General features: G+C 36.9%; 1 protein-coding gene and 1 long non-coding RNA gene across 3 annotated transcripts in view; one reads left to right on the forward strand and one right to left on the reverse strand.

The window, feature by feature from the left end:
- Positions 1–215: 215 nt before the first annotated feature.
- LOC141495313 (uncharacterized) lies at positions 216–18,880 on the reverse strand. Its single transcript, XR_012470727.1, has 3 exons — positions 18,504–18,880; positions 9,815–9,865; positions 216–8,486 (listed from the first exon to the last, which is right to left on the reverse strand). It is a non-coding gene; the product is annotated as an uncharacterized LOC141495313 (long non-coding RNA).
- Positions 8,214–20,111, forward strand: part of SVEP1 (sushi, von Willebrand factor type A, EGF and pentraxin domain containing 1) — a 355,068-nt gene continuing 343,170 nt past the window's right edge. For both annotated transcript variants that reach the window (XM_074196498.1, XM_074196496.1), the window contains exon 1: positions 8,214–9,551. In XM_074196498.1, the coding sequence (XP_074052599.1) occupies positions 8,928–9,551 (624 nt within the window). In that variant the 5' untranslated portion in view covers positions 8,214–8,927. The remainder of the gene's footprint in view (positions 9,552–20,111) is intronic.

The raw sequence follows: 20,111 nt of genomic DNA on the forward strand, positions 1-20,111 counted from the left end.
ATATATATATATATGTATGTATCCTGGGAATATTTCAAGGTATCCTGTCAGTCTGCATCCTCTCAAAAACGAATCCCACGAACCCCACTAATTATATATATATATATATATATATATATATATATATATATATATATATATACACTTTTTTTCCTCTAATCAGATAGAGGACACAGTTATTTCAAAGCATAATAAATTTAATGAAATGACCTAGCATTAAAATTCATCTAGAACCCTCCAACTCAAACCTGGATTATGAATGAGGACACATCAAAATGAACATAAATCACCAGGATAGATTTGTAGAAAAGCAATTATGCTACATTACTATGGATTTGTTTTGGTGATATCTTTGTGCTGCTTATCTGGACTTTGCTTCCTACTGGACTTGACATTTCCACTGGCATGCTTCTCTTCACAAGTTTTATTATAATTTTTGGGCAAGAAGTCTCTGACGGATGTTTTTCCCTGCTACCAGATCCTGAGTATAATCAAGGATTATGTTCAGTTGCATTCTGCTAAATTAAAGTGTTAAGAACCTCTATTTGTATTGGGCTTTTTTAGGTTTTTGCAAGGCAAATGGAGTTAGGTGGCTTGCCCAAGGCCACCCAGCTAGGTAATTATTAAGTGTCTGAGGCCCGATTTGAACCCAGGTACTACTGACTTCAGGGTCGGTGCTCTATCCACTGTGCCACCTAGCCACCCCAAGAACCTCTATTTGATAAAGATATGCTAACAATTAAATTTTTTTTTTATTTATTTAAAGCGATCTTGCCCAAGATCACACAGCTAGGCAATTATTAAGAGTCTGAGACCAAATTTGAACTCAGGTCCTCCTGACTCCAGGGTCAGTACTCTATCCTAACAATTTATTTTTAATAGTATATATTGTGAAAATATTTGCATTTTTACAAGATTTTGAGTTCCAAATTTTTCTCCCTTCCTCTCCTCCCCTCTTCTGAAAATGGCAGGCAGTTTGATATAGTTGCACATATGCTACCATGTCCAATATATTTCCATATTAGTCTCAATTGTGGAATAAGAAACAAATCAATAGGAAAAAATAACCCAGAGAATGAATAAATTAATTGAGGAAATATGCTTTGATCTACATTAAGAGACCAGGAGTTCTTTATCTGAGTATGAAAATCATATTCCTTCATGTACTTTGTAATTGTCTTGAATCACTGTTGCTGAGAACTGGTCATTCAGTTGATCACCATAGTGTCATTGATATTGTATACATAGTTTTCCTGGATCTGTTCATTTTTCATCAGTTCATACAAATCTTTCCAAATTTTTCTGAAATCTGCCTGTTCATCATTTCTGTCTGTCTGCTCACCATTCCAATAACTTATAAGTCATAGTCAGATGCTATGATTCACCATTCCCCACTAATAAAAGCTGGTCAAGATTATCCCCCAGAAGATTGTCTATTCTTTTTGACTATTTCTGAGCATAGATTATTATCTCTAGTTCAGAAGATTATCCTACTTAAAATTATGTATTTCCATTATCCTCTCTCCTTTAGAAGGCAAATTAATTTGAATCAGAACAAAATATAAATCAAGAAGGGAAAGTCAATATTTTTCACTCCACTTATGTTTTTGTTGTGCACATCTACAGGCAGCAAAATCCAATTGCTTTGGTGTTGTATCTTGGACTTTGTATAAACATGGGTGTATATGGAGCTAAAGTATAATTTACTTTTGTCAATCTTGGGTTTACATCAGAATAGAAAGATCCCAATGAATAACTCCAACCAAAGAAGGCTATAACTCTGAAACTTAAAATCCTAGAGAGTTATTTGGGGGCTCTAAGAGCTTCATTGATTTGCCCATGATAACATACCCACTATATGTCAGAGGAAGGATTTATCTTAATCTTTTTCTGGATATGTATATTACTTTTCTAACATATGTCTTTTGGAATTGTCTTGGATCACTATTGCTGAGAAACACTGTCATTCATAGCTGATCATCACACAATGTTACCATTACTATGTACAATGTTCTCCCTCTTGTCTTTTCATCAGTTCATGCAAGCCTTTCCAGGTTTTTTTTTTCAGTAGTAGTTTTGAATAAGTCAAGTAAACAAACGTTTATTGTCTACTAAGAACCAAGACCTATGAGGATAAAAAGAAAGGTAATAAATAAGCAGTTCTTTCTCTAGAGCTCAGAGATAATTTTTTTTAAAAACTGCATAAAAACAAGATATACTCAGAATAAATTGGAAATAATCAACAGAGGGAAGGCATTTGAAAAAGACTTCTTCCAGAAGGTAGGATTTTAGCAAAGACTTGAAGTTGAAGGAAGTCAGAAACATAGGTGAGGTTTCTGTTTTATTCCCTTCTCTTGAGATAATGGGAATAAAACACATAAAAGGTCCCTCAAAAACCAACAAGGAAAGACTATACAGACAAGAGAAGTAGGAATAGAAAAGAAGGAAATTACTGCAGACATCTTTGCCATTATATAGTAAAACAACATATAAAGATAAAAATAAGCAAAATTTCCTCTCTTTAGTCCCATTTCTACATGTGAATGAATTATGTTATTGATACTTTACTAAATGATTTTAGGGAGTGAAACAAATTTGGCTTTTTTTAGAGGCTCATATATAATCTAACATAAGGCAGCTAGGTAGCCCAATGAGTGCCTGCCTGAAGTCAGGAAGACTCATTTTCCTGAGTTCAACTCCAGCCCCACTTAGTAGATGCCCAAGCAAGATACTTAACCCTGGGCAAGTCACATAACCCTGTTTAACTCAGTTTTCTCATCTGTAAAATGAGATGGAGAAGGATATGGCAAACTACTTCACTATCCTTGCATATCTCATTCAGTCTTCAGAGTGTTTAGAATGGTAACTTACATTTATTAGGAATTCAATACCTTTAGTTCAATGAATGAAACAAAAGATTTGACAATTAGCCAATTATATTATCTTGAACAATAACACTTTTGTAACATCTTTTATGATTTCAGAACTTTTTAGATATACAATAATTTTGTGAAGTAGTCAAAATAGTTATTATTATTATTATTAAAGAACTGAGTTCTTTCTTAGTCTAATGATCTTTCTATTACAATATAAACATTCTATCAAGATAAATTTCCTTGGCTACTTATCTTTTCACCCCAAATTTATTAGTAAATTTTAACTTTTCATTTCACTTTATGCTATATGAACCTCATCTGTTGAAGTTTTCCCCAGTGGTTTTTTTTGTCAACCATAAACTTTATAACATCAGAATTCCTTAGAATTGGGGGGGGGCGGTTGTGTATTTGTTATGTAGAAAAATCTAGGTACGGAAACTGCCTTCACCAATGTAAATTTAACCTGATGGTAACTTAGAAGATAAATCCAAAGGAGTTGTCTGAGATACACAGGCTAAATAATTTGCCCCAGGTCACAGAGCTAGTAAATGTCAGAAGTATGATTTGAATCCAGATCTTCCTGACTACAGATCTAGCATTCTATCTATACACCCATCCTGCTTCTTGAATTTAGTAAGACAAACACTTGTAAAAAAATTCCCTGATATTACTTGTCCAACTATTCTTCAACATTAGTGCTTTAAATTCTGATTAATTCCTATCACCAAGTTATTAGTACTGATTGAATATTATGTTTATACTCAAAAATTGAACAGAATGAACAAGAAATTACATGATTTCTGTCTTGGAGGAGCTAAAAGATCAGCTGAAAATTTTAGAATGTTATATTCAAAGTGAAAATATTACCAAGTGACCAGAGATCACATAAGTGCAGTCTTGATGGTGCTGAAGAACTAAATGTTTAAAAGTTAACATTACTGATGCCTTGACTGATTCAGGATTTCCTAAAAACACCTAGTAATAAGAGCTATCCCAAAGGGGAGAGGATTATCTTAGGAGAAGACAGGCTTCCCTTTCTTAGAGGTCTTCAAGCTATTTCAGGATAGATACTTGTCAGGTATGTTAAAATAATGATTCCTTTTCTGTGAATGGACCAGACTAGATTTCCCCTGATTAATTCTGGGATTTGTAGAATAATAATTAATAGCAGTAACAATATATGCATTTGTATAGAATGAACTACAAAGATTATTCATTTGATCTTCACAAAAACTCATTTCTATTTACTATTGAGGAAATCAAGGTTAAGCAATTTGTTCAAGATGATAGCTACTAAGTGTCTAAGATGAGACTGGACCTAAAGAGATATCTGGTATAACCTTTTTTTTGTTTCTTTTTTTACAGGGAAAATGGGGTTACATGACTTGCCTAAGTCATACAGCTAAGTATCTGAGGCAGGATTTGAACTTAGGTCCTTCTAATTCCAGGGCCAGTGTTCTATCCACTGCCCCATCTAGCTGCCCCTGATGCAACCATTTTTTACAGAGGAAGAAACTGAAGTCCAGATTGGGGAAATAACTTGTCCAGGGCTGCATAGGTTGTAAATAGCAGAGCTCATATAGGAATCCAGTCTGATTCCTGCTTCCAAATCAGTTGTGGTATAGATACTACATCTTGTCTGACTCTCTCTGATTTCATTTGGGGTTTTCTTGGCAAAGAGAGGTATTGCTTCCTTCTCTGGAATCACCTTCTCCTATGGCTCTGAATGTATTTCTATGTTGAAGCCAGCATGGGCTGTCCTGAGCCAGAGGTCTGAAATGCTGGGGACCAGCTTTCACTACCAATTTCTGACATTTCCTTTTCCAACTCATTTTACAAATGAAGAAACTAAAGGAAATGGTCAAGGGACTAGACTAAGGTCACACACTTAGTAAGTGTCTGAGGCCATATTTGAGCTCAGGAAGATGAGTCTTCTCTGTCTCCAGGTCCAGTGTTCTATCCACAGTATCCATCTAGTTGCCCCCCCCCAAGACACCACACTGCATCTTTACAACTTTTAGGATAGAGTCATCTTCTCTAAGCCTTTTATGATTGGCTCTGCTGTAAGCTTTCTTTTTTTAAATTTTTTTTATTTATTTAAAACAATGGGATTGAGTGACTGACCCAAGGTCATACAAGTAGGCAATTATTAAGCATCTGAGGTCATATTTGAACTCAGGTCCTCCTGACTCCAGGGGTAGTGCTCTATCCACTGCACCACCTAGCTGCCCCGTAAGCTTTCTTAAGAACAAGAGTTGTAACTTTTAAAATTTTATATCCTGAACCCTTAGCGGTATCTAGAAGACAGCTGATAACTTATGAGTATTTGCTGTTTGATGGTCTTCTCCCCACCCTGAAATATATTTATTTTTATGTATATTCTATATTTATTTATCTCATGTGTTCCATTTGGTGTGTTCACCCACAGTAAAAGTTAAGTTCCTTGAAGGAAGAGATCGTTCTGGTTTTGTCTTTGTATCTCCAGTAAGTAAGACAGGACCTGGCACACAGTAGATTTAAAAAATATCTTTTTAATTTAATTACTTTGAATGTAAGCTAAAATCAGCAGTCCTTTCATTTCTAGGAGGCACATCCTACCATTTCTTCTGAGCTGGGGGGGGGGGGGTAAAAGAGAAAAGAACAAATCAATTTCCAAATATATGAGTACCTACTATAGTGTTGGTACTGTGTAATAATTAGAGATATAAAGTTAAAAACAAAACAGCTCTTTCCCTCATTTATAATCTACTATGGGAAACAATCGCTCAGATAAGCAAATATGTAAGCAAATTTAAAATATATTCCATGATTTCATAGATTTGAGGTGCCTCCTGTGATACCTGTCTCTTCTGTGTAATTCATCTATTATCTCCTAAAAGTTTGACACAAGGGATCTGCCCTACTTGTTGGAGGCTCCCATCAGAAGATCATCAGTGGAGTACTATGTTAATGTTTCTATCACATCTTAATAACAATACCACATGACTAGTCCATCTTTGCTTTCTGTCATATAATTCCTTGATAACATTTTTTACTCCTGTTCTTTAGAATTCTTTGTTGGTTTATAGGTTGCAGGCTGCTCTACCCTGCCATGGACCTTTCCGTTACCCCCTGAGTTTTCTTCTTTAATATTTGTCCTTCATTCTCAAAGAAGACCATGATATCAGAAAACTGATACCATGACAAGCATGTGAACTGGATTTGAGTTGGGGGAGGGGGGGTGCTATGGTAAGTTACCAGTCTCAGTTTCTCCTCCAGAGCTATCTAGGTCCAGTGGTATGAATAAGGATGACTGGACTTGGCACTGGCTGTGAGGAAATCAGGGTTAAGTGACTTGTCCAAGGTCACACAGCTAATAAATGTCTGAGGTCAGATTTGAACTTGCATTCTCCTGATTTTAGGACTGCCATCTAACTGCCCATTAGATTTTTGGAGGTAGTGGTGTTCTGGGCCCACTGTCATACAGCAACACTGAGAAAATATTTGCATTGAAAAGTTGAGTCTTTGCTATTACTGGAAGTCTGGAGTCAGTAAAAAGTACTTTGTAAATTTACATATATATACAAAGTAAATACAAAAAAAGACCTCCTGTGGGTTGTGGTGTTTGGGCTGAGCTTAGAAGGCAGTTAGGGATTCTAAGAGACAGAGAGAGATAAGAAGGGAATAGATTCCAGGCACAGGGAACAGCTTCTTCAAAAAGAGGATGGAATGTCATGAGAGAGGACGAGTCAGTAGGCCAGTTTGCCTGGAATGTAGTAAATGAGAGGTAATGTGTAATTAGTTTGGAAAAGTAGACTAGAAGTGGATCGTGGAAACTTTAAATGCTGGAGGAATTTCAGTTTAATCTTAGAGGCATCAAGGAGTCACTGGAGTACTATAAGCAGAGAAATGACACAGCCAGATCAGTGGTTTAGAAATAGAATTCTGGAAATTAAGTGGGGGATAGACTGGAGATGGAAGAACCTTGAGGCAGAAAGATCAGTTGGAAGTCGCCATAGTTCAAGCAAGAGGTGATGGGGGCCTGAACCATGGTGGTAGCCTTGTAAGTAAACAAAAAGGGATAAATAAAGGCCTGGTGGGTGCCCCAGGAGATAAAGTGCAGGGCCTGGAGTCAGGAAGTCTCACCTTCTTGAGGTCAAATTTGGCCTTAGACACTTACTGGGCTATATGACCCTGGACAAGTCATTTAACCCAATTTATCTCAATTTCTTCATGTATAAAATGAGTTGAAGGAGAAAGCAAACAATCTAATATCTTCCAAGAAAACCCCAAATTGGATCACAAAGAGTTGACAACAACTGAATGACAAAATATGATAGATGTTACAGAAGTAGAATCAACAAGATATGTTGACTACATGTCAAAGATGAAGGAAAGTGAAGAACTAAGGGGCACAGGATAATAAAAATGCTTACTGGTTTTGCTATCAAATCCTGGTTGCATCATTTACTACATATGTAACCTTGAATAAATTAATAAATCTCTCTGATAATCAGTTTCTTTATTTATAAAACTGAAAGATTTGGACTAGTTGGTCTTTCAGATTCCTTCCTAAGCTTTAAATATGTAATCCATGAAAAAATGTAAAGTGTAAAAAAATTGGATGATGGCATAATTTTATTTAACAGAGTGAAGTTAGAAAGAGATGTAGGTTTGGGGGGGTGAGGACAAATAATAATGACTTCTGTTTTGGAATAAATATCTAAAATGTCTAAATTCCTATCCCAGATATTAAATGGAGATAAGTTGTTGTGAAGATTGCAGAATCATTTCAGATCAAATGAGATAATGCATGGTGATTGTGCTGGAAACATGAAATATAAAAAATAAAATGCTAAGTAAATGAAATAGCATAGTAATAAGATATAGGGAAAACAAAGATCTGGTGAGACAGTCCTAAAAAGACTGTTGTGAAGATTGTAGAATCATTTCAGATCAAATGAGATAATGAACAGTGATTGTGCTGGAAACATATGAAATATAAAAAAATAAAATGCTAAGTAAATGAAATTGCATAGTAATAAGATAGGAAAACAGAGATCTGGTGAGACAGTCCTAAGTGAAAAAAAGACCAAACAAGAAAATCTTCCTGGGAGTTACTTTAAGTGTCCAAGGAAAACCTCCTCAATTAGTTGCAGCTCTATAGTCGGCCCTTTAGCTATGCTTTTTAAGTTCATCCAGAATATCAGCAGTCCTTGATTCTTGATTAATTAAATCAATAGTAGCAACTCAAACTAGATTACATTGAAAGAGTCCTTCTCCTGGGAGTGGGGGGGGGGGGGGAGGGGATAAAGAGAGTAGAGAAAAGAAACCCAGAGCTTCCAGTGGTCTCCAATACTCCAAGAATGCTCTGGCAGGAAAGATGATGCTTGTTTTAAAGGTGCTTGTTTGCAACTCCCGGGCCTGTCTGCTTGTGTATTTTCCTATACAAAGTGGTTCCAATTACCTTGGCACTCTTGGTATCTGGATTCATCTCCAGTGAATGCCTCTGCAGCGCCACGCCAGACATATGGGATCAATCAAAGCTTCGGTGCCGCTGTGTTTTCTTTGGGAATGTTGACAGCCTGACAGACATGGGGTTCTGGTGACACGGAATCTCAGAAACTTCGGCTTGAGCAGGGAAGGAGGGGAGGAGAGAGAAAGAGAAAGGGAAAGAGGGACATAAAGATATTTATCTTGACTGCCCCCTTTCCTTCAAACATTTTATAGGTTTCAGGGAAGGAAAGAGGAGGAGGGGAGAGGGAAGAAAAGACAGCGAGAGAGAGAAAGAGATTGAGAAAGCATTTCATTCTCAGCAGTCAGAACCTCTTGAGCTGAAAGAGGGGCGAGCCTGGAGATTCTCCTCCCAGCGTGTCGGATTAAGGGGATCTGAAACAGCGGCTGATACCTGAGGTCCGCGGGAGGCTGCCTCCGGCACCATCTGCCCGGGCTAGGAAAGGCGGGCGGACGGTGCCCGAGAGGAGGCATCGGAGTTCTCGGACTGGTCCTGTGGCTCCGGCTGCCGCTGGGCTCTGGGCTCCGGGCGGCAGCCGCAGGTCTCCCTCCTCCACAATGTGGCGTCTGCTGCCTCTTTATTGCTGGGGTCTCTCTCTAGTGTCTGGCTGGCCGACTTTTCAGCAGATGCCCGTGTCGGGAAATTTCAGCTTTAGTTTCTTCCCATCCTCATCTTCTTCTTCCTCCTCCTCCTCCTCCTCCTCCTCCTCCTCCCCGCAGGCGGCCACGCAGCGGCAGCGGCCGGAGTCGGAGCCCCGGAGGTCTCTGGCACTGGCGCTACCGCCGCCCCCGCCGCCGCCGCCGCCTCTCCACGACCCCCAGGAGAACAAGGTGGAGAGGCTGGGACAGTCCTTCAAGCGCAGCGTGAGGAAGCTCCGCGAGCGGAGCCACAGCCTGGACCTGGTGTTCCTGGTGGACGAGTCCTCCAGCGTGGGCCACGCCAACTTCCTCAACGAGCTCAAGTTCGTCAAGAAGCTGCTGTCCGACTTCCCGGTGGTGCCTAGCGCCACTCGCGTGGCCATCGTGACCTTCTCGTCCAAGAACAATGTGGTGCCACGCGTGGATTACATCTCCTCCAGCCGGGCGCACCAGCACAAGTGCTCGCTGCTCAACCGGGAGATTCCCAAGATCACCTACCGAGGAGGGGGCACTTACACCAAGGGTGCTTTCCAGCAAGCCGCGGTAAGAATGCGCTCTCTTCAACAACCCCGGGAGGGCTCTCACCGCTCCCCCTTGCTCCAGTCGCTTCCAATCACCCCTCTCAAAAGCACACACACACACACACACACACACACACACACACACACACACAAACACACAAACACAAACACACACGCACAGAGGAGAGAATACCCCCCCCCCCACACACACACACACCCTCAGTTCCTCTGGTCCTTTCCCTTCAGAATTCTCAGGTGCTTACTATAGACCAGTAGTCATCCTACCTGTTCAGTGCCTGGATGTTCAGAAGTAGCTTCGTGAGGCAGTGCGATGTCCTAGAATAGAGTTAATAATTCACAGGAAAGGAGATTTGGAGAGGTACTTTTTTTGCTTTCTATGACTAGATGAGTTCTTTTTTTTTTAGGTTTTTGCAAGGCAAACGGGGTTAAGTGGCTTGCTAAGGCCACACAGCTAGGTAATTATTAAGGCTCTGAGACTGGATTTGAACCCAGGTACTCCAGGACTGGTGCTTTATCCACTGCGCCACCTAGCCGCCCTGATTAGTTCTAACCTGATTAGTATTATGCCTGTAAAGTCAGGGTTCATTTTTGTGTATGTCAAGGACTTTGTTGGCAGCCCGGTGAAGCCAATGCACTTTTTCCCTCAGAATAATGTTTTTGAAATGCCTAAAGTAAAATACTTTAGATTACAAAAGAAACCAATTATGTTGAAATAGTTATACTTTAAAAACAATGCTAGCACCCAGGTTAGTAAACCTGGTTAAAAAAATAGATCATAGATTCACAGAACTAAAGCTGGAAAGGACCTTAGGGACCATCTAGTTAAACTCCTTATTTCACCTTTGAGGAAACTTAGATCTGGGGACATTACTCCAGGTCAAGAAGGTAGTATCAGAGATAGGATTTAAACTCCAGAGCCTGTACTTTGTCAGGAAGCAAAAGGTAAAAGATTGTGCCATATTTAGCTCCTAGATAATGGACACCTTAAGTCATCTATAAAGCAGTTGTATCCACTAACTGGTTTTGGGGGTGGAAGTGGGGTTGAACCAGTGAATATCTGAGTTTTCTTCACTTGGGTTATTTCATCTTTGGCTATCATGATGGATTGCAGTATGGCTTGAAACTTTTCTCAGTTCTCTGAAGTTTACTGTATTGTTTAATAATTGCAATGGAAAATTCATAGCTTTATCCAGTTTTCATTGAATTCTTTAAAACTGTTTTGCTATTTAAAAAATTAAGTCAGTTTTGTTAGTTGTTTAGTTTTATTTCAGTTATGGCTACAATCTCTACTATCTGTATGAGCACTTTTAAGATAACAGGATGATAGGTTTAGAACTGGAAAGAACCTCAGAGTACATCTTGAATTTCAACATTCTCATTTTATAAATGATAAAATATAGATCTAGAGAAATTAAGTGATTTTCTCATGGTCCATGGGTAAATGGCAAGCTAGGGTTCAATCCATCTACCTTATCTAGATTTATCAGTCTTTCTATTATACCACATCCTCCCTCCTCCATTCTTCCACTCTTCCCCATTCTCCCCTGCATTTCTTTTAGGAAGTGAATAGAATAGTAAAAATTTAGCAGGGACACTAGTGAAGGTTTGACTCTTATGACATATTTATTTTTTCTAGACAACAGATAAGTTTCAGCATAAAGTTGAAAAAATGGTCAATTTTATAATGTGAATTTTCTTATGAAACCTACCAACTTTATTAGAAAAGAAATGTTCATTTGAAAGTAGTCCAACCTGTGTGTGTGTGGGGGGGGGGCAGGGAAGTAACATTCTTAATGACTAGTCTTTGGAATCCTTTGGTTCATGTGAAACTGATATTTAAAATGAAATTTTAAGTTAAAAAATTGAGTGAATATTCTTAGAAAAATTAAATTTCCAATACCATGCTGAAGAACTGAAGACATGATAAAAAAAATAGTTCTTTCCTCTCTATGTAAAAATTTTGAAACATCTTTCATCACCTAAGCTGGCTTCATTTATCATCATGAATAAATAAGTAAACAATGTGCTATTTAGGAATAATAATGTCACTTCATTAACACTTGATAGAGGCAGTGGTATCAGAGTGAAGAGTGAATAGAGAGTTGGTCTCAAAGCCAGGAAGATCTTGGTTCAAAATTCAGGCATTTTAAATGATTCTGAGCAACTTGTTCAGTGCTTAGACAATACTCTAAGACTAAATTGCAGAGAAAACACAGGAGTTTCCCTACTTGGAAGTTCCCTATGTCAATGAAATCACAGGTCTGGTCTCTATTCTGAGACTTGTAAAGAGAAGGGGGCTTATGTCATAAGGGCTTATTATTAGAAAAGATCATAGAAGAATATAGAATCAAGAGGTGGAAAATACATTAAGACATCAAATAGTCTCTACTCTGTAGTCTATTGCAAAGATAACTTAGATGATGCAATGGTTAAAGTACTGAGCCTGGAGTACAAATCCAACTTTAGGTCCTTGCTTATACCTAGGGATTTGACTTTAGGCAATTCACTTAACTTATTTTTGTCTAGTTTCCTCTACTGTAAAATGAGAATAACAATATCTCTGAGGGTTGTTGAAAGATGAAAGAATATAATATATATATATATATAAAACATTTAGCACAATGCCTAGCATATAATAGAGGCTAGAGAAATATTAACTATATTATTTTATAATTCAAGTCCTTCACTTTACAGATGAGGAAACTAAGACCAATAGACACTGATGGAAATTAGAACCCAGGTCCTCTGACACATACATCAATCCTTTCACTATACTCTACTGCTTTCTAGTCCAACTCTACCTGAAAAAATGTATCACCACTACAAAGTACCTTACAAATGATCATTCAACTTCTCTTTAGAGATTTCCAAAGGTGTTTGAACTACTCATTATAATCACAGTGTATTTGAATGAACATCATTAGAGTTGAGAAATGTATTCTGAATCCCTCCATCTCAGCATCTCAAGAATAGAGCAAATGGTTCAAAAACAGAGCAAATATGACTCCTTTTAGAGAAATCTCCAAGAACTAGAGATAACCAAGGGAGGGAAGGAATAGGTGTGGTTGGGGAGAGGGTGGGGTGATAGGACCAATTATATACACCATTGTTCACTATTAGTTTTGAGTTTATCAGAAAGCCTTCCAGTCTATAGATCTTTTTCCCCCCCCTGGAGAAACATTGTATCACAGAATCTCTTTGTTTTTAATTTCTCTTCTGACTAGCAACGTCATGTATTTCCTTTTCCTTTACTGTTGTCCCTTTTGAATTGATCCTATTGTGAAACTAAGCCAACTCCATCTCCCAAGCACTGCATGTCAAAATAAAGATCCAAGCCCCTCATTTCCACTTCCGTTTTACTAAATGGTTGTTAAACAAACATGGCATGAAAATTCCTTTGAAAGATTCCTAAACTGTTCCAGGATTCCAGAAATATGATCCACTAGTAGAGAATGTGCAGTCTCATCTAAAAGTCCCCTAGAGTTCCACTTCTGCAGTTGAACTGATGGGATTACTGCCTCAGTTTTAAGTGTACTGATTCCATAAGAAAGGAGAGTACTCAAAATCAGAGTCTTGCAAAGGAAGAACAAAACTGACTAATGCATTTTTAAGGTAAAATAAAGTATACAATATGAGACAGCATTGAATAGCAGAAAGGATAAGACCTGGATTCAAAAATCTACTTCTGATACACACTAGCTATGTGACCCAATCAATGTATGTCCTTCATTTTCGAAGAAGACCACAATATCAGGGAAGTGATGCCATGACAAGCATCTGAATTGGATTTTGAGTGAGGGGGTGCTATGCTAAGTCACCTCACTTTCTCCTCCAGAGTCATCTGAGTCCAATAACCAGACATGAATCAGGACAATTTCAAAAGGGCTCTGGATGCGAGGCTATCAGGGTTAAGTGATTTGCTTAAGGTCACACAGCTATTAAGAGTCAAATGTTTGAGGCTGGATTCAAAATCTGTCTTCCTGATTCCAAAGCCAGTGCTCTATCCACTGTGCCACCTAACTTAACTTCTCAGTGCCATAGATAACACTATAAGAATAGAGGTTGAAGAGAAATTAATGGTTTCCTTATGGAGGGGAAAGGGGATGAAAAACAAACCCAATGTAATATATTGTCACCTTTGCCAAATGGGATCAATGTGGTCTAAGAGTTACACATAACTTTAGTAGCTAAGATGGAATCTAGATCTAAGTTTTTGGCATGATGGAAGTATTATGGGCCTGCCTCAAGGTTATACTATATCCCTGAATCTAGAATGTCTGTACAATACATTCCAAACTGTTAAAAATATCTATAGAAGCAAATTACCCCAGATTTTTGAAATGAGGACTTTAGCCCAAGGTACAAGGGGAACAACCCACAAAGGCTAAGAGATTTATAACCCTTATTCTAACTCTAGCTTTTTAGTCTCCTATCTCCATTCACTTTTGGCCAAAGCTACTGATAAATCTATGCAAACAATTGTACCACATATTTCTTTCTTGCTCCATCTGTCATTTCCCCTCTCCCTGCAACCCATTAGCTACTGAATAATTAAAAATTTTTAAATAATCATTAGAAAAATTAGGTCAGATTTTTGAATTTAGGAAAAAAGGAATACAAGAATGCTTACAACAGAACAGAATGAAATGTGACCTTACCTTGTTCATCAAATTCTACATTGCTTAATAATGAACATTTATTTATTATATAGGTAGATTGATTATTTAAGAAACAGTTCTGTGATTAATTTACAAGCATAACCTATTCTTTGCTTCAGATATCTTTTATCTCTTTTCCTAAAGAAAACAGCAAAATTGGGTGTATCTCTGAATATCTATATTAATATTTTAATGATAAATTTGATGATTAGGCTAACTTTTTCATTGACTTCAAGAAAGTAATGACCAATCAGGTCCATTACTGTTTATAAGTTAATTTTAAAATAAGTTTTAGTGATATAGAATAAAAGAGTATTTTATTTTTGGTCTTTGACTCAACAGGGCAATAGGGTCCAACACTTAATCTGAATTCAAAGTTAGCCTCAGATACTTGCTAGCTTACTTAACCTCTCTATGTCTCAACTTTCTCATTTGTAAAATAAAGTTAATAATAATAATATCATTTCCCCTCCCAAAGTTGTTTTGAAAACCAAATGAGATATTATTTACAAATTGCTTTGCAAATCCTAAAGAATCTCCATCAGGACAGGTCTGGAAACCTCTAGAGTAAAAAGACCTAATCTTTTGGAAATCAATTTGTGCTCAAATAAAGCATCCTCTCTTGAAACTACATTTACTACATTTTTTACTTCCTAATTTTCAGCAGATTATACCAGTTTGTGAATTCTCAGGCAAAGAGCTGATTTTGCCACTCATTTTAACCCCTTGGAATGTGGCATCCTATAATCACTTAGTTATGTGACCTTAGTCTGCCCCTAAGATCATTTCTGCTTCTCTTTCTTTTAAAACTCATCCCTACAGCCTTTTAACATAAACCCTGTAGGGATGATTCTTATTTCCCACCTGGAGAAACCTTATCATCTTAGTTATTCTTTTCTCCGATACATATTAAAATTCCTTTCATACTTTTTCATCCTGTGCTGGCCAATCTTGTCCATGTCTTCCTATAAATGTTTCATTGAATTTATCAGATAAGATGGTAGCTTTTCTTGACTTTTTATTATATTGTGAATAAAAGCAAAATATTTTGGTTTGCCTTGAGGTAGTCTCCTGCTTGGACTATGTGATGGACCCACTCCCTTCTTTGACCATATGTGACATTCACTTAACATTTTAAAAATGTGTTTGTTAAAATGTCTTGGGCACTAGATGACTGATTTCACTACTATAGGGAAATTCCAGGTGAAGAAACTCCCTCTACCAATGCAGGACAATACCTTGTTCTCATTTATAATCTCAGAGAGTTACTTGATCACTGCAAGGTTGAGTAATTTACTCAGGGTCACGAAGTTAATATGTATCAGAGACAAACTCAGGTCTTCTGAGTTTTGAGATTAGCTCACTATCTACTGTGTTGTTCTGCTTCACTGAGAATGCAAAGGCACATGAAATATCACCAAGGCAAAGAGAACATAAAGAGAAGAAAGGATGGTTCAGGACAGAGCCTGGAGACCCCTATACTAAGAAGGCAAATGAAGAGCAGTTGTTATATGATGCAGTGGATAGAGTACCAGTTCTGGTGAGATACTGAGCAAGTCAACCCTTATTGCTTTCCCCAAACAAACAACTACAAAAAGAAGTCAGACATAATTCAACAAAGGAAATTGAGAAAGATCAGTAAGACAGATAGCAAGAGAAGTAGAAAACAGATCCAGAAACAAAGGAGGCAGGTCCTTGTTCTTATTAACAGTATCAAAAGATGTAAAGGAATAAAAGAGGATGAGGACTAAGTCTCTTAATTGCTAAACTAAGAAAGAGCAGTATTTCTGTAGTGTTATGATCAGAAAAAAATTAGGATGGACCAAGAATCAAAAATATATTAATTAGATAGACATTTGCAGTATGGGAGTACTTTGGGTTGTGAAACGACTGCCTGGTATTCTTGAGTATAATCCAGCCTGTTCTCATTACCTTATTCAATTCTAGACTTAGGCCAGTGTCTGTCTGTACCACCTGTTCAAAACATACATGCAGTATAATTTAGAATAAAGGAATAAAGGAGGTCAAACTTTCGCATTTATCATGACTATCTTCTCCAATAAGAGATTTAAAGGTTTGCATATTGGATATCACACACACACACACACACACACACACACACACACACACAAATGAGAAAATTTCTATTGTTTAATAAACAAGAAATGATGTGGATATTACTAATGATATGGCTATTGCTAATAAATTATTTCAGAATCAGCTCTCAGGGATATGTAATTAGATCACTATCCATTGAAGGAAAGGTCAAAATTAACACCAAATTAGGAGAAAGGAAACAAATAAGACACTGCATGCAATGACAGCATCTTCAAGTTAACTTGTTTGTCAAAATATTCAATTTATATAAATGGGAAAAGGATAAATTAATGACATTGATTCTATCACTATTTGTTACAAAATTTTAACTGATTTGAAACAATTGCCCCAAGAAGGCCAAAAAATCCTAGAAACCATCTCAATTAGCAAATATGTGAACTCTTTGGCAAGCAAAGATATATTTAACTCTGCCTCATTTAAATCGAATTCATGCACAAGTCAGGATATTACCCGAAGATGTCATTGGTTCTCTTTGAAAACAAAGGATGAACTACAGTAATGAGAAAGAGGAATGATAGGTGGCGTATGTAAGGAGATTATATTATAACATGTATTGACTTATACATGAGAGATATCACCAATTCATCATTACTTACAAATATAACCAAAAAGAAAGTGAGCAGACATGAAGTGAGAGCATAGAATAATCAAAGGATGCTTTTGCACATCATGAACATCACTTCAAAGTGAATGATAGTTAACATTTGTGAAGCACTTTGAAGTTGTAACATACAAATAACAATCGTTATTTGAATCTCAGAAATTCTGTAAGCTCAAGTTGAACCTAAGATTTTTGATGTTGCTAATTTCCAGAAAAGTTAAGGTAGACCAGCAATTCATCTGTTTTAAAGAGGTCTCAAGTACATGAAAGATTATGATTCTTCATTTACATACAGTGACTAAATTTCAAAGGTGATATTTGAAACCAGATTTTCCTAACTTGAAGGTCAGTAGAGCTCCCCTATGCTATTCTTTAAAAGTGTCATTTACCATTTGAAGATACTTCTTGTGATATCTTAAGTGTTTTCTTTTTCTATCTATATTTTTTGGGTACTTCAGCTGATTCAAGTGCTAAAGGTCAATAGTGGGGAAAATTATCACTACTCTTATTTAAAAATTTGTTTGATATTTTAAAGCTTATTTTCCTTCTCTTTGGTGTTTCAGTTTGATGTTGCTGTCTTGTATATGGAGTGTTCATTGAGGATTAAGCTTGTTGAAATCTTTTCAGGGCTGTTCAACCCTTTGGGGTACCTGGCACTAAACTTTCACCTATGGCTCCATGAAACTATAGCATGTGTAGCAGCCACACCCCCATAAACTTTCTTAGCAGATGGCCAAACCAGGTTGGAGGTAACTAATGGGGCACAAAACTGTCAGTGATTTTCTGGGGAAGGGGGTTTTATCTATCATTAGCACATGAAGACTCCCCCTGACAGAACCAGCAGATGAGAACAGTTTGTTCCAGTGGCCATGAAATGAATGAAGATGATGCTGGGGAGCTTTTAGAGACTGATCTGGCATTAAAGATGACCAAAGTCATTTTTTTGTATCCCAGGACTTCACCACTCATCTTGATTTTTGTCTTGCACTGAATTTTGTTGCCTCAAAAGACAGTGAAACTGATGACTAAATGCAGCTCTGTCTCATTGAAATCCAATTCATACTCAACTCAAGACATCACCCTATGATGCCATTGGTTCTCTTTGAAAATGAAGGACAGACAAAACATACTTTTTTTAAGTGTTAATAATTCTTTTACAAGTAACTCAGTACAATATATTTGACTTTGTAGTAGATGATTTCTGATATCTGAAGGGTATGGAGGAAAGAAAACCCTAGCAAGGAAATTCAGCAATAATAACCTGACAGTTATTTGTTTTCAACAAAATAAATGTAATAATGCTAACAGGAAGAAAAGGAGGGGACAGAAACTTTTTCTGTTATGACCAGACTATTCATTTGTACCACCCTGGATCAATAATCATGTCACTGTTCTATTATTGCTGAAACTCATTCTCTTGTTCTCTTCATGTAACTGAGCTCTTTGCTAAACTCTTGGGTTCATCAAATAAAGACTATATTGATGTCAAAATAAAGGAGACATAGATTGAACTGCAAAGATTAATACTACTATCTACACAAACATTTGGTTGAAATATTTTAGAAACAAAACTTACAGTAGGTGGATAGTTTGGATATTCTCCGATTCCATTGTGAGTTTAAATGTACCATCTTCAAATGGGGTTTCCTTGGGCCCAAAAATAGTCATCTTCTACAACATAATGTTGTTCTCCAACAATACTTTTGGAGGAACTAGGGTCCTTTTGGTTTTCTAGATAAAATTCTAATCCTCCAATCGTTCATCCATTCATTAGTCATTTCTACATTATGGTGTCACATGGAAGAGACCCTGGCTTACTAAAGACAATGCCAGGGGAGTGAAAATGGAGATTCTATTGTGATGTAATGTCTTCAAATGTGAATCAGTGGAATGTAAGTCCCTTGGGAGCAGAGGTTGTCTTACTTTTCTTACTTTTCACAGCACCTAAAACCATAGTGACTATTTAATTAGAGGCATGTTGTTTGATTGATGGATCCAGAATGTGCCTTCTGTCCAAGGACCATCCTCACTCCTGTCATGGAGGTTCATCAAGAAGAAGGTTAACTGCTTGGGTATTTTTTTTTCCTTTTTTTCTTTTCCTTTCCTTTTTTTTCCCATATTTGACTACAAAGTGAAGCAGATAAAAATACAAAATAGTATGTGTTTTCCTCCTCTCCCCTTCTGCATCTGCAGTACTGATGCCTGACTGGCAAAATGGTAGAAACAGAGAATGGGATATAGAGAAACAGAGCTTTTATTCATCTCTTATTATCCTAAATACAAAATAGTAACAACAAAATCTAAAGAAATATTATTAATTCTTTGTCTTTTCTGTAAAAGCAAAATTAACAAATCATTGTTGCTTTCCTCACCTGACTTTCAGACTTCATTTGGTCATTCCCTTAATTACTTGGCCAGCCCTTCCTCACCTGCTGGGATTATCCATATGGTGACACAAATCATTCATCTTTTTGTTTCCTTCATGTTAAATTTCATTTACTTGATAGGTGCAATTCAGTATTGTTGACTTAATAAATATGTCATTAGATCAGGACTTTTAAAATTGAAAATAATGAAAACCAATATTTATTATCAGCAACATGAGTATCACAAATGAGCAATTTTGTATTAGGGCCAATAAGGGAAAAAAACTAAATTCCCAGCTTATTCATCATGCTTATTTTTTTAAAAAATTATTCTGGATTTAAAAAATCTCAACAAATGTGGGCATTTCCATATACAAAGAACAGGAGCAGAGTATTATATATGAAACTATAGAACATTTTGACACATCCCTTGGGTTTTTTTTAAGTTTATATTAAATTAAACATAGTAAAACCTGCATTGCTCTGCTTGTCTGTCCCTTTTTAAACTTTCTTCTGTTCATTTTCTAAATATTCATCATATCTAAAAATTGATCATAGATGGTTCATAGAAATGACTGAAAAAATTTTCTAGTGAGCAGAGAAAGATGTAAAATTTGGTTAAAAATGAGTTATCAAAAAGATAAGCCAGTTATCTGTGGCACCTGCATGCTAAAAACTCCATTTTTTTTGAAAGAAGAGTACTAGATTAAATAATGCTTAGGTGCTCTTGGTTTTAAACTATATTTCTTGCCTCCTTTCTCTTTGCTGCATCTCCAGACAACTTAATCCAGATATCTCTGATGAAACTGAATGGTATA

This window comes from Macrotis lagotis, chromosome 8, assembly GCF_037893015.1.
Source record: "Macrotis lagotis isolate mMagLag1 chromosome 8, bilby.v1.9.chrom.fasta, whole genome shotgun sequence".
NCBI lineage: Eukaryota > Metazoa > Chordata > Mammalia > Peramelemorphia > Peramelidae > Macrotis > Macrotis lagotis.